General features: G+C 35.1%; 1 protein-coding gene across 4 annotated transcripts in view; it reads left to right on the forward strand.

Moving 5' to 3' along the window:
- LOC106873508 (F-box-like/WD repeat-containing protein TBL1X) overlaps positions 1–15,556 on the forward strand; it is an 80,647-nt gene that overhangs the window by 26,514 nt on the left and 38,577 nt on the right. For all 4 annotated transcript variants that reach the window (XM_052966069.1, XM_052966067.1, XM_052966070.1 and 1 more), the window contains exon 4: positions 14,183–14,328. In XM_052966069.1, coding sequence (XP_052822029.1) covers positions 14,183–14,328 — 146 coding nt within the window. The remainder of the gene's footprint in view (positions 1–14,182; positions 14,329–15,556) is intronic.

A 15,556-nucleotide genomic window follows, 5' to 3' on the forward strand; every position in this document is an offset into this window, starting at 1 on the left:
CACCCTCTCTATCTCCCCTCTCCCCCTCTATGTATCCCCCTCCCCCTCTTTCTCTCTTTTAATCATTTAGTTAGGAGCTCATAATCCTTTGCAAGGCTTCTCGGATTGGTAGCTAGGAGGGAAGAAGATATCCTCAGATTAGTGGGTGATACCCAGTCCACCACTCAACCTCAACTAGGCCTTCACAGGATTTCAGCTTAGAATGTAAAGAACCAGAAAAAGATACAATGCATCTTGTCTGGTACTGTTACATTTCTGTCATTTCACTGCTCCAGATTGGTCCTTTTTAAAATTTTTTTTTTGATCTCCAAAAGGTGGAAAGCACAGTTGACCTTGGCAGGATTTGAATTTAAAGAGTAGAGAGTTAGAACAACTATTATAAGGCATTCTAACTCGCATTCAAATGACTACCAAATTGTTGTGTAAATAATGGTTATATATTGTTGGCAACAAAAATGCTGTCAACTTGTTTTAGTTAGGATACTTTAGGTATATGTTGGATATTTTCCTACCTAAGTTTTCATAAAACTGCATAAATAATAATTTGTCTTGATTGGTGAGTTTTTGTTGGAAATTGAAGGGAAATTTAGTAACTAACTGCTCTTTATGATGCTTTAAATTATCTTTTTTCACTTGATATTGAAAAATTGTTTGAAAAAGATAATGCTCCAAATTTTCAGAGGCCTCACAAAATTGAAGTAAATTCTAGTCGTCTTGGTTACGAAACCAGGATCTAGATCTGCAGAGCTAGATAGTTAAGATGTCTTTGCAGCTATAAGGTCCCAGGTTTGATCCTACTGACACAGTAGCAAATGGTCATTTTCTCTAGCCTCAGGTTGGCCTGTACTTAGTGGGCAAATGTCATATTTCATTGCTTCAAGCCTGACCCACACTTATTGGGTTAGTGGAAACTGTATAGAAGCCCATCAAGTGGATTGTACCTGTATTTCAAAATGGTTCATCCTTGTTACACTCTGTCCTGTTGATTCTGCTTAAGGATTATATAAAGGCTACATGTGTCTGTAGAATGCCCACACATAAATTCAGGAGCAGGTAATTTAAGCTGTTTATATTTTATTGTTATTTTCATTTCATACAGTGGTGATATATTGATATACTAGCTCCTGACCTATACTTACACTTGCCATGCAGGTAAATTATGTTTCTCATGCACTGGATATGTAGGAACAAAGTTTCAAGTGAAGACATTTTTCCATATCCAGCTGTGTAAAAAAACAATTGAGCTTTCTTTAGATCAAGTTTTTTTTCTGAAAGTACATGTAAATTATATTTTAATTATTCACATGACATAGTTTTGGCTCGTCTCTGTGACTATTGTTCAAATGAATATCTGTCTTGTTCTACTAGTTTTTTTTTTTCACACCAAGGCTTTTTTCTTTCTATTTAGTAAGGTACAGTGACACTATATATATATATATATATATATATATATATATTTAGTTTTCTTTATCCCACATAAGATAAAATTGTTTCTGTGACTGACATCTTCATCACCTTGTTTTAATGATCACCTTTCCATGCTTGTGTAGATTAGACAGAATTTATCTAGGCAGATTTTCTATGATTGGTTGTTCTTTCAGTCACCAGTCCTCACCTGTTTTCAAGTAAGGTAATATTTCCTCTAGTTGTTTGAACACAAACAACCACAGGGGCCAGACATGTTTTCACAGAAGATTGCAAATGGAAGACCCTGCTTGTATGGCGGTATTTGTTTACTATTAGCATGCTGTGTCAAGACAAGGAGACCCGAATAGGCATACATACTCATACACATACATAGGCTTCTTTCAGATTCCATCTACCAAATCCACCCACACAGCTTTGGTCAACCTGATGTTGTAGTATAAGACACTCGTCCAAGATACTGCACAGTGGGACTGAACCCGAAACCATTTAGTTGCAAAACAAATATTTTAATTACACATCCATGACCCTGCACTCATCATCTTTATTAATTTTTGTACCTGGATTCTTCAGGTACAAAACTAAAGATTATTGTATGGAGATTGCTGTTTCTCTTAGTCAGTTAAATTTTTGTGTTTTAGAAAGAGTCTTACAGAATAATCAGTCAATTCATTTATCTTTGTAAAGCAAGATAACATTTCTTGTTTTGATTGATTTACTCTTCATGTTTCAATTGTCTAGAAATACCTTGAGCTATAAATATGAGCCCTGTTCCATGAAATTCTGGTAGAGGTTTAATAGTGTGTGTGTGCATGTGCATGCACATGCCAGTTTTAGCACAGAATATTGTCACAGACTATTTTGACACTTTCCTGATTGGAGCTATTTTTGATTTGAGTTTATAATTATGTAGCAAAAATCATTAACCACATTAGAAAAGATGGGGAAAATAGGCAGTCAATAGGTTCAGTAAACATGGGCAATTGGTAAATTTGGTCTTTGTTAGGAGTGAAGAGTCTAAAGAGAACCTTGGTAGAGTAGTAATGTAATGACTGGTGAAAGTGGAAAAAAGAGAGTAGGTTAAAAGTTGGAGGTGAGGTGATGACAATGAGTCAAAGATGTTGAGGGTGAGAATATATGTTCTGAAAAAAGAGGGCTGATACAGAGACATGGTTGGTGTGATAGGTATAGGGAGGAAAGACTGGCAGTGTAATGTGAATTAAATAACTTTCCAAGTTGGAGTTTCGGTTGCTTAGAAATGTGCATATATTCTACTTAATTACATTATAATAAGAATTAGCTAAGTTACTTTGTAATAGTGTCTTTCTTTTGGCTACTCATATGCTATCATTATCTTCATTATCATCCTTTGACCCTTTTGTTACTAACCCGGCCGTAGCCGGCTGAAAAATTTTTTTGGTTCATAAGACTAACCCGGCTGTAGCCGGCCGAACGTACCCATTGTTATTTAAATGTATATTTGAACCCAAATCTCGTTAGTACATTCGTTAAAACACCTGATTTCACTTTGCAAACAGTTGAGTTATTGTCTCCGACATTGTTTGGCGTGATATTTGAACTCAGTGAATTTTGGAAGATTTTTTTCCACATTTTTTGCGGCGTTAATTTTTTTGAACTTTGAAGATAGAGAGGAGTTTCATGCTATCAAGCAGTAATTCCAAATTTGAAGGTTTTTCAACAGAAGATATGGAGATATCGAAGAAAAGAATGAATGAGCTACAAAAGCACATAGTGAACGATAATGAATCGGATATTTCTGTATCCGAAACTGAAAGCAGTGACGGCGACAGCGAGGATGATTTTACACCAGAAAAAGATTTTAAAAATATTTTTATTAACAATTTTTCTGAGGAAACAGGGTCTACCCATAGTCTTTCTCAGGAAGCGAAACCTTTAGACTTCTTTTTCATGCTTGTTTGAAATGATTACTGCGGAAACGAACCGTTATGCAGACTGTAAACAAACCGGGAAAAAAAGATAGCTTGTGGTTTCCTGCAACTGTAGATGAAATACGGGCATTTTTTGCCATAAATATTGTTATGGGTATTAGATAGTTACCCAGAATAACAAATTACTGGAGTGATTAGAAACCTTTTGGTGATGAATATATTTCCAGTATTATGAACGAGTACGATTCGTGAAGCTGAGCCAGTATTTACATGTGAGAGACACTAGCAATACCCCCTCCCCCCCCAGTACGTAAGGAGAACTTTGAAACAAAAATTATGCAATAGCATTAAGAACCCTTTCTTTAATTATGTTCCAAATATCACATTAATATGTTGATAAATAAAAAAGTTACAGGTGTTTAATGAGACTAGTCTAAATTCATGATTATTTCAGAATTTAATTGAAACTCATGAGTTGGATGGTTTGACAAGAGCTGGCAAACTGGAGAGCTGCACCAGATTCCAGTCTGATTTGGCTTGGTTTCTACAGCTTGATGCCCTTCCTAATGCCAACCACTTTACAGTGTGTGCTGGATGCATTTAACGTGGCAACAACACTAGTATTTTTTACATGATACCAGTACAGGACCAGATGGAGTGGCCCTTTTCATTAATTTCTTATACCCACTCCTACTGTCCTCTACTTCAACTGCCATCTTTTTTTATTATTGTTGGGTTCTATGATGCTTCTACATTTTATTTTTGTTATCCATTCTCATAATTAATCTCTTTTAAACTTAGCAGAATGTTGACTTCTGATTAACTATTTTTGACTACTATTCGTGTTCATTGCAACTATTCGTGTTCATTGCAATTTTTCTTCAGTCCTTAGTTATTCGCTCTCACAATTCGTAACCATGAAGTTTTAGAATATAACACATCTTGCACATATACAACAATCACATTTATGTCCAGAGAGTTAATTCCTGCGTTAGGAAAGGCATCCAGCTATAGAAACCAAGTCAAAACAGACTATAGAACCTGGTGCAGCCCTTGACCTTACCAGTTCCTGTCAAGCTGTCTAACACACCTAACATGGGAAACGGATGTCAAATGTTGGTGATGATGATGAGTTCTTCAGAATAATAATTTTGTTATAGCATTATTGTTATATTGCATCAAGAACTTTTGTTCTTATAAATTATGATAGAATTGTTGGGCAAGTATTTCAAAGAGAATCTTTTATTGTATGAGCTATGTTTGATTTTAGTAGTCCAATAACAATGTAGAATTTGTGAACTTAATAATATTTGTAGACTGATATTTAGCAACCACCCACTAACACTCTAATACTACCATACCACTAACCTACTTTATCTTCTTTCTATCACTTCTACTGTTGCTATGATGCGCGTTCTCTCCTCTTGTAAACGAGCAAACTATTTGCAATTCTTTGGAGCATCCTCCTTGCTCACATTCTTTTTGAAGCATTGGCCTGCAAAAAGTGAAACTGAATATCAGCTACATCAATTTTACCAATTTGGGAAGTCAATAAAATGAACATACCTATAATACACACACACACACACACACACACCCCTCCCTCCCTCCCTCCCTTGGTAGGCTGAGCCATTAATTTGAGTGTTTTCCCCCCTGTACAAATGATAGAAACCTTTGATGTGTTGGCTGGTTGGTAATCTAGTACACTTATGGAATTGGCCACTGTCCATCTCACACCAATTGTTATAGAATATAGCTTTGGTAGTGTTGATCAACTTGGATGACTTGAAATGCAAACATACTTGTGTCATAATTATCTTTTAGCTTCTATCTATTTATACACAAAGTTTCTTTAAACCACCAAGATTTTTTTAAATGGCTGCATGTATTTCCTTTAGTACTGTTCATTCATACTGATTGTCTTACTTCCATTTATTTAGAAACCAAAGCGTTTGTTTTGTAGAATATATTTTCGACCATTCTATTGGATTATTTTATCAGTATCTTGTCAGATGTGATCATGTATCATCCATAGTTGTTTCAGTTCCAAATGGAATAATGGGTTATATGCAGTAATGATTATTTTCTTATACTTTCTGTCTGTCTGTTGTTGAATATTTGAGTAGTTAAGAATTATGTTACAGACACAGCTTCATTGAAGATTGAAAGGTGCTGGCAAATATAGCTCCCAATTCTTAACACTCCCTGGAACCCTCTGGCTGCAACTTGTCAGGAATCAAGATCTCTTGTAAGATGGTGCTGAATTGAAACATGTCAGTAGTATAGCATTGCCAGTAGTGTGTGTGTGTGTGTAATTTCAATAAATGGGGTATCCAGCAGCTTACAGCGACCAACACACAATACCTATTGTCTTGCAAATTCTCCTTGTCATAAGGAATAGTCACTGGAAGGCCAAATATGTGCAGTTAAAACCAGCAGACCATCTTCACTACCTAAAACCATTTTTTATCCAGCTTCTCAAGAAATGAACGTTCTAGTAGGCATGCGCCTCCAGTTTCATCAGCATTGTATACTTGCTCTGGTGTGTAGCCTCCTTCAGCAATCATTTTCAACTGCTCAGGATAATTGGTAGCAGCCTCAGCATCAGTGCTTGCAGCTTCACCAATCCTTTTTATGTTGTGCAAATTTGTGTCTTTCTTAAACATTTCAAACCAGCTATTACTAGTCAAAAAGGGATTTTCTTTTAGAAGTTTCACCTCCCTTTTTCTGCAAATTGTCATATAAACTTTTAGCTCTTTTTTGAATGGTTATGATATTCACTGGCACATTACGCCGATTCTAATCTCTGATCTGTATACTCAAAATTTGTTCCATTTTAAGCATTATATTAGATCTATGGAAAAATAAGGTCCGGACAGTTAGAGTAGCTTCTTGAACACTTGGCATAATTTTCTCTCTGTTTTGTATTGTTCCCACTGTAGATGTTGCAAGATTTAATGATATGTCGTCAGTATAACTTAGTTTTACCTCAGTATCAAGTATTTTTGAAACGTCAAGTTTAATATCCAGTATAATCCTTTTATGGTTCCTTTTTGCACAACTACCTTCAGGCTCACTTGATAACTTCTCTCCACATTTTAAATTGGAGGCAAGTCCAACAGTGGTGGTGATTAATTATTCACAACAAATATGTAGTGAAAGAAAATTGGCTCAGGAAAAGATCTGATTTGTCAGGGTAGAAAATAGTCTTATTCCTATTGATGTAGTAATGAAAATGAGATGAAAAGGTAAATAACTGAGGAAGAAAAAGTACTTACATAAATACATTTAGCTGAAGGTTTGCCAGATTTTATAGACAATTCACCTCTTGTGCTTCTGATTTAAGACATAAATACGCACATACTCACCCCCCCCCCCACACATACTCATGCACATGTGTTGACATACATGCTGGTATCTGTTGTAGCTAGTTGGATTCAAATGTTGGTGGGTTGATAGGGGTTGCACTGGTTTAGATGTTAGCGACAATGGACAGGCATTGTTGGTGTTGTAGTGGTTCTTGCTAATTGTATTGTGGCTGTTTAGTCTCAAGTCAATCCTCATAGAATATCAGATATTTCTTTCAACTTTTAAAATACTCTAAGATACCACGTTTCTTTTTGAAATGGATTTGCTTATCTACTTCATACTATTGCATACACGCACGCACACACACACACACACGCACATATGTGTATGCATACATGTGTGTAAAATGATGGTAGTTTTTAAGATCATTAACTATATATACTTTGATCTCAACTAAAACACAAGTGGCCAGTGAGGTAAGAAGAAAGTGTAGTTTTAAGTAAACAAATTTAAAACTATGCAAAACAAGTTTCCTAACAGCGAAATTATAGACTGTACTTTTGAAATTAATAGTCATACTTTATAATTTCTGTAAAAGTTCATAACTTGAGGTAGCTGTAATGCAGGGGAATGCCTTGTACTTTCGTTAACAAATGTTTCCAGTTGAATACTTTCATTAAATTCATGAGATAGTGTTAGAATAAAATAAGCAGTTCTGAATTGTCTTTAATGAACTTTATCAAAACTGTATTTATAATCATTGTTACCAGTTTGCTGATGTGATGCTAATTTGTTTCTGTTCATAAATTGCATTCACCACCCAACTGAAATGAGGATCATTTGTGCAATGCTGTATTTACTTGCATCCATTGATAGCTGTAAGCTATTCATATTTAATTGTAAATAGTTTTTGTTTTAATAGCCATATAAATAATGTCATTCATGTATAGATAAATCTTTCTCTAATTTCTCATAAAGGTGAGACTGTTTTGCATCTTTTATTTTAGAATTTTCTCGAGTATTTCTACTTGTTTCTGCCAGATCCTTACTAAATTTTTAGCACAAGAAATGATTAGACCAATATTAGTAATAATAATAAGAAACATATCGTCACAGACTACTTTGTTTTGTAACAAAATCAAATTCTCCATAAGTGGCTGTTTGTTTCTGTATATGATTTTCTGAACCTGTGTTTACAAATTTTAATTTTCACATAGATTTCGTAGTGACATATACTTAAATTGTTTGCTGGTGCATGTGTATGCTCATGTATGCATGTGTCAATGCATGCTTTGAGTTTCAAACTCAGAGCAAGATGTAGCAGATAAATTGCAGGAAGTTTTTGAGTTTTTTGTTTGAGTAAAACACTAATCTTAATGAATCTGAAGACTAATCCTTCTATTGCTGATAAAGAAAAATCTCCTTATAGCTCACCTGGTGAATCCCTCGTCAGATGGGCTTTTGTAATGGTCATTAACAGTGATCAGAAGTTCAGTGAAATCCTCAGCTATAGAAAGAAAAAGCATAGAAGGTAGAAGATATAGAAATATGCAAATGAAAACAAGCTAATAGGTTCTGTTTGTTCAAAACCATTTACAAATCTTTACAACCTGTGTCTGTCTGATAAATAGTTATCTTGATCAATGGATGAGGATGGTATTCTTGAATCAGTAGCAGAGCTGTTTCACTCCCTGCTCAGTCAAATCACTCCTATTGATCTTTTACTAATGGAAGAACTACCAACCTCAATGAAATCCAAACAGTTCACTACTTAAAGAACCAATAATCCTTGACATTGATTGTATTGCCCATGCCTCTTTACAAAGCCCCTGAGACAGGAAGGAAGGAGGAAACTAGTTTCAAGTTGGAAATCCTTTGTGAATGTTTACTAATGGTACCCCAAGGCCATGTGGTGGTTTTAAGTTGAGCAGTGGATTAAGTCTACCTCCCAAATAGACCACAGTAATATTTGCATTTTGAATTCAAAATATAAATACCACAAGGTATCAGCTTCAATGCTCTAATGCTTCCATCAATCCATTAACTTAGACTGGCACTTTTTTTTTCTATGAGCCCTGGAAGAATGAAAGGCAAAATCACTGTGATTTGAACTCAGAATGCAAGATACCATAATAAATACCACAAAGCATTTCATCCAATGCTTTAAAGTGTTTGACAATTTGTTGTGCAGATAGTTTCCCTGTCAATGTGCCAGAGATTGCACTTTTTTTCTGTGCTTATTGCATGCACTATGCACACACCATTCAGTTCATGCTTACTCTCTACACATCAAGAAGGCCACCTTCCACATATCATGAGAATATTTTGTGCTGTTACTAATTAATATTTATCCACCTTATTGACATATGGACATTCAGCTGTAGATATTTTTCAAGTTTAGAATTCTTTCTGCAGTTCTTCAGCTGATTCTGCAATGATCAAGTCTTTAATATAGAAAAATGTTGAGGACAGCACTGATGATTACCTATCTGACGCTAAATTCCTTGCTGAATTTTTATTGCAAATTCCAACTTATGCATCCTTGTACATGGTTTGATATGTTGCCATGAGCTATTCATCTATTTCTGTCTTAGAGAATCCACCAGTTGCGTTTAAACAGTGCTGTAATGCAATTGCCTAAATGTTTTTGTCTGTCAACTCAAGGCATTTCAAATAAATTTCCTTTGTCCTTGCTGTAGTTTAGCTCTTTTGTTACCATATTTCTGTCAAAACACACTGCTTTTATTTCAGTTAATTTTGAAAATAATGAAGAATATTGTAAAAAAATAACTTGGTCACTATTAAGCTGGTGTTTGGAACACAAATTAACGTGAAATTTTGATGGTAGCTTTTAATTTAGATCATTTTAAAACAGGTTGTTCATATCAGAACCAGGGGCAATTTCAGGTGAGTTGGTATCAAAGGGGTTAATGATGATACTCCACATCCGTCATTGTTGATTAACTAAGCAAGTAATAAGTATAACCTAATGTATCTGGAAATTTATTTTGTCTTGATTACCTTTCATTTTTGAATCCTGGCACTTTCCATTGAGTAGATATAAATTTGCATTTATATTGCATTCATCAGTGAATAATTTAGAAACTAATCTACAGTTTTAACTCATTTAGCTATATTTGTAATTTAATGGTGCACGTACTATAAATGCAGACATACCTGCGTTTTAAAGAAGTTTGTTCTTCAACCATGTAGTTTCAGGATCAGTTCCACCGCATGGCACTATGGGCATGTGTCATCTGCTATAGCACTGGGTTGACCAAATCCTTGTAAGTAGATGGAAAGCCCATTTTGTGTGTGTGTATATGTGTATTTACATATGCATCTTTCCAAGAATTGCTCAGCTGCAAGCAGTGACAGGGCTACCATTTCTTCTCTCAACGAATCATCTGTTGGGTATGCTTCTTTGAAGACAAGTGAAATAAGATATCTTTACTTGAAAACAGGTAATGATTAGTGACAGGAAGGGCATCGTCATCATCATTTAATGTTCACATTTCCATGCTTGCATGAGTCAGATGGAATTTATTGAGGCAGATTCTCTACACTTGGAGGATCCACTTCCTGTCACCAACCCTCACTTGTTTCCAATATATTTGTTAACATACACTAGCTTGAAAAAATGGATGCAAAATGACTGAATGAATGGAACAACTGATTTACACTGAACCATATTTTTAATTTCATAATACACCCCCAACTGATTTTGGACAACTAATTTGCACCCAGTTTTTTGTAATGTAATAGTGCACATAATCATTAATTACTTGTTGTAACTTCTATAGCTGGCCATGTTTTTGTTTCGTTTTGGATTAGGCTTTCATTATTTCATTCATGTTCTTTGTTCAACAACCTGTCATAGTGGTTCTTTCATGCTTCACAGTCACTGAATTATTATGGTTGTTCAACTAATACATTTTTATATATCATGCCTTTAGTACTTAGAGTACACTGTCAACTGTACTGCTTATTTATTCACATTGTTTTGAATTAATAATGCATTGTCTCATAGCGTCAAGATTACAAAGTTTTTTTTATTTTTAGAATGTCCATTGTAGGGTAGGTATGAGATGCCAGATCAGGCTAGTTTGAACATAAAGCAAGTTGAATGATATGGCTGGTTTAAATGCTAAAGAGTTAAATGTATGCATTTATGTTGACATATATATAAAGATATCTTATTTTTAAGTCTTCTTTACACTCACAAAATCATGACCCTGATCACCTTAACATAATATGTCCTCTATTTTCATTAGATATCCATGCCTGTATAGTCATCTGTCTTACATGTATCAGTGAGGGTTTCTGAGATCAACCTACCTTCTCAACTTTCGCATTCAGCTTTATTTGTAATTTCACCTGATGTGTTTAGTTGAATTTATTGAACTCATCCTACTATGATATGACAATGTGTCTACTCTGATGCAAGCAAGCCATCTGAACAATCAATGGCCTTCAGTTTGGGATTATGTTGCTAACTTACTGCAGTGCCTGTGGTGTACATAAAGCTTTCATCCTGTCAGACTACCAGATGCTATTTTAGTTTTTGCCCACTCATTGTTTTCAGTCTACTGCTGTATTGACTATCTATACAAGATCATTTTTTTACTGTTGTTGAATTTGTATGGCCTCTATTACTAACTAGCACCTTAGTCATTGCAGTGTTCACATTCAAGCCTTTTGATTCAATGTCCACTCTTTCATGTTTATGCTGCAATAAGAGCATCAGCATATGGAATAATCAAGGATCCTTTTCTCTTGGGTTCCTTTATGATTGTTTCAAGGCTTAGAAAGAATAAAAGAAGACTAATGACAAAGTCTTGACAGAAATCACTGTACACTAAACTCTTCACCTGCTCATTATTGACCCTGAGCCTCTTGTAACATTCACATGTCTTCTCTTTTTTCAGACAAGGGACTTTGAAAGGTCTACATTAGAATAAACAATTGCAAAATGGAATTTATTCATGTGCATGAACTTGCTTCTGTTGTCTGATTGGAAATATCACATCTATAGTTCCACATTCTGGTTTAACCATGAACTGCATGATATATATTTCACCCAACTAATTCTATCTTGTGCTAACTTTGCTTTAATTCTCTCTACTAGCTGTTGTTATGTCTCCTCTGTTTCTTAAATAAGATGCTATTAATGTATTTGCATTTACTCTTAGTAAACATTTTCAGTAACTAATAAACATACTGCTTTGCTGGTGACTAATACACTTTCACTTAATGCATTTAATTAGAAGATTCATGTGACTAACCTATCCTGAAGAATATAGCAGCTTAGCAAATATCTTGTGTTTCATTCACCATTGCCCTTCTAAGTTGACTTATATATTTCTCAGTTGACCTCTGTATTTAATTTCACTGAATGACTTCAGTAAGGGCAAGAAAATCATTCATACACACCTTATTAAATTGCTTACCTCATTTTATATATGTGCCATGTTCTCAGTTGCCTACCTGACATATATATATATATATATATATATATATATATATATATATATATATATATATACCTTGTGTGATAACCTATCCCATTTCTATACACCTTCTTCAGTTGTCTTTCATAGTAACATTTCCGTTTCTTTTTTATATTATTATTATTATTATTGTCACAGGTGATAGCCCAATTCTTTATACCATACTACCTAGCAATTCAAAACACTTGTGGCCAACCATTTTTTCTACTTAACTGTTTTTCATCAAGCTAAATTGTAGTTAATGAATAGAAGCTGTCATTTCTGTTTGATTAGATTTATTATATATGAAAATAACCGATAAAATGAAAACCTACAAAGAGGTGCAGCAGTGAGATATGTAGACAGGTAGGCTGTATGGTTAAGAAGTTCATATCCCAACTGCATAGTCTTGGGTTCCAACCCCACTGTGTGACAACTTGGAGAAGGGTCTTCTACTTCAGTCCCAGGCCAATCAAAATCTTAATGGACTTGATAGACAGACATTGAAAGAAACTGTGTGTGTGAGAGAGAGAGAGAATGCCTGTGTCTCTGTCTTGACCTGGCATGATTGTTGTAAATGAATGTCATTCATTTCCAATATAATCTCCAAAAACACCTGACTACGAGGGAAATATCTTGCATGTAAACAGAGTTGGAGACAGGAAGGGCATCCAGACAAAATTTGTCTCAATAAACTCTGTCCAATGATGCATGCATGGAAAGGTGGTTGTTAAAATGATAATATGCACTTATTTTTAATCAGTAGTAAGTTACAAAAGTGATTGAAAAACAATAAATGTAAAAAACAATGTCCTGTGTTAGATTGCATTGGAGCTAGTAATTGGAAGTCTGTTGTTGAGACTGAAATTGTTACATTGAGGAAGTTGAGCGACTATATAGAAGTTCTCTGCCCCATCATCTCATTTCATCTGATGTCTGTCATTGTATCATACTTTTATATAGGTTTCTGTTAATGTTCAAATTTTTCTAGTATTGCAGTATTTATGACAGCCACTATGACCTTATTATTTCACTTTTATGTTGTACACTGTTTGGCTGATCCCTTGCAGATGTTATTGTCCATTAGGAACACCCACTATATACTTGTGCTTCTCATAGAGTGGGTGCTGTGAGGATTGAAAAGGGGAGTAGCCAATGAGAGGGCTTCTATTTAAGTTGCTTGACCTGCTAGAAACAATAGTCAAATCTTCCCTCATAGTACCTCTGCTACCTTTTAAAAAGCAACATGGACAATGTAGTTATATATCGACATGCCATGCCAGCATGGAAAATAAACATAAAACGATACAAAACGACTGGTCATGATAGTTTCAGCTAGCTCCATTAGGTTATAAGTATGGAGCAGCTACCAAGAGTTCTTTTATTCTTTTACTTGTTTCAAACTTTTGACTGCAGCCATGCTGGAGCACCACCTTAAAGGGTTTTTAAATTGAAGAAATCGACCCCAGGACTTATCCATTGTAAGCCTAGTACTTATGCCATCATCCGTCTCTTTTGCTGAACTGCTAACACTCCAACATCAGTTGTCAAGTGATGGTGAGAGAGAGAGAGAGACACACACACACACGCGCACTTCATTCAGTTTCCGTCTACCAAATCCATTTGCAAGGCTTTGGTTGGCCCAGGGTGCCATGCAGAGGGACTGAACCATATGGTTGGAAAGCAAGCTTCTTACCACACAGCCACGCCTGCATCTATTTCTGGTACAAAAGCTTTGTATTAGAAATAATTGTTGTTGTTATTTTAATTATTGCAGCTTGGTGGAATCATTAAAGGATTCCGAAAAATGCCTAGTCATTTCTTGTTATTTTTATTTTCTTTGAATATTCTGTGTTCAAATCCCATAGAGCTCAACGTTGCATTTTATTCTTTGAGGATTGATGAAACCCAGTCAAACACTGGGTTCATTATATTTAACCACCTCCTTCGAATTTCAGTCATTATGCCTATGTTAGAAACAATTATTATTATCATTATCATCATCATCATTATTGTTATCATCATTATTATTATTTAACTGTTTTTCAGGTTTCATTCATTCGGCATATACTTTTGGAATTGAAAGTCATATCAGCCAATCAAATATCAATGGAGCTTTGGTTCCTCCTGGGGCTTTACTAAATATTATTCAGAAAGGTCTACAATACACAGAAGCTGAAATAAGTATTGGAGAGGTAAGAAATCAATTTTTATAAATGTAATAATATTGTTTAAAAGTGAAGATGATATTTTCTGCCCTGTCATCAGTAGAAAAATGACAATGTTGGATTTATTTTGTTGGCATCATAAGAATTTAGAAACTTTCAAGGGAGTGTGAAATAATTTTTTTTTTGTAATAGTGAATCTTGAAGCAGACAAAGCTGTAAGCATTAAGCATGTAGATAGTGAGTTAAAAACACCTTGGATAGAAAAATATGAAGGCTGCTCATGGGACATGGACCCACATCAACCTGCAGTATTTGACTTTCTCTATCCAAAGGTTTTTTTTTAACCCACTTCTTTTCTTTTCGCTGTTTTCAAAGATTTCCATGATTCTCTGTCACCATCCAATTTCATTGTTATGAATTTGAATTGGGAGATTGAGTCATAGTGAATCTTTCATTAGCTGATTACACAACCAGGGATGGCACTTCCATGGATGCATTGCAGTTACTCTTTTGATAGGGCTTGGTGATCTTGACCGTTGATCTAGAATTCCTCCACTCAGCATCAATGTAAAAAGCACCTTTTCACAATCTGCCATGCTGCAGTCCCATGACTTTGCTGTAACCTTGGCAGAGTGGCTGAAAGGGTGCTATGCCTTGCCAAAGGGCAGCCTGAAACTGAGCAGCCATCATTCTGTGAGGTATTTTCAAAATACCTGCACAACCCATTATTTACAGGCTATTAGTTATATAGATTTGTCTGTTTTGAGATTCACTGTCACAAAAATAAAGAAAATTTATTCTGTTTTCTTGTTCAAGGCTTTAATTTTTTTAAATATAAACAATTACATGTTTATTAAACCTAAACCTGTAACATTTGTTTATAGCTATGTTTTTAGCTTCACATTAATTCCCATCATGGATTACACTAATCCTTCCTGATTTTCCTAGCCTCTCTAAATCCAAATTAGATGCACTTTGGCTTCATCACATTATTGTACACTTACTACCATGATGGTGAAATGTGTGTAGGAACTATAAATTAGCTCTGCTATTCGTAATTAGTAATGCTACTTGGTGTAGAAGTCACTTAACTTCTGAAAGCAGACAATTTCTTTCTCTTTCTCTCTCTTTCTCTCTCTTTCTCTCTCGTTCTCTCTCTTTCTCTCTCTTTCTCTCTCGTTCTCTCTCTCTCTCTCCCTTTCTCTCTCTCTCTCTCTCTCTCTCTCTCTCTCTCTCTCTCTCTCTCTCTCTCTCT

Source organism: Octopus bimaculoides, chromosome 3 (genome assembly GCF_001194135.2).
Source record: "Octopus bimaculoides isolate UCB-OBI-ISO-001 chromosome 3, ASM119413v2, whole genome shotgun sequence".
NCBI lineage: Eukaryota > Metazoa > Mollusca > Cephalopoda > Octopoda > Octopodidae > Octopus > Octopus bimaculoides.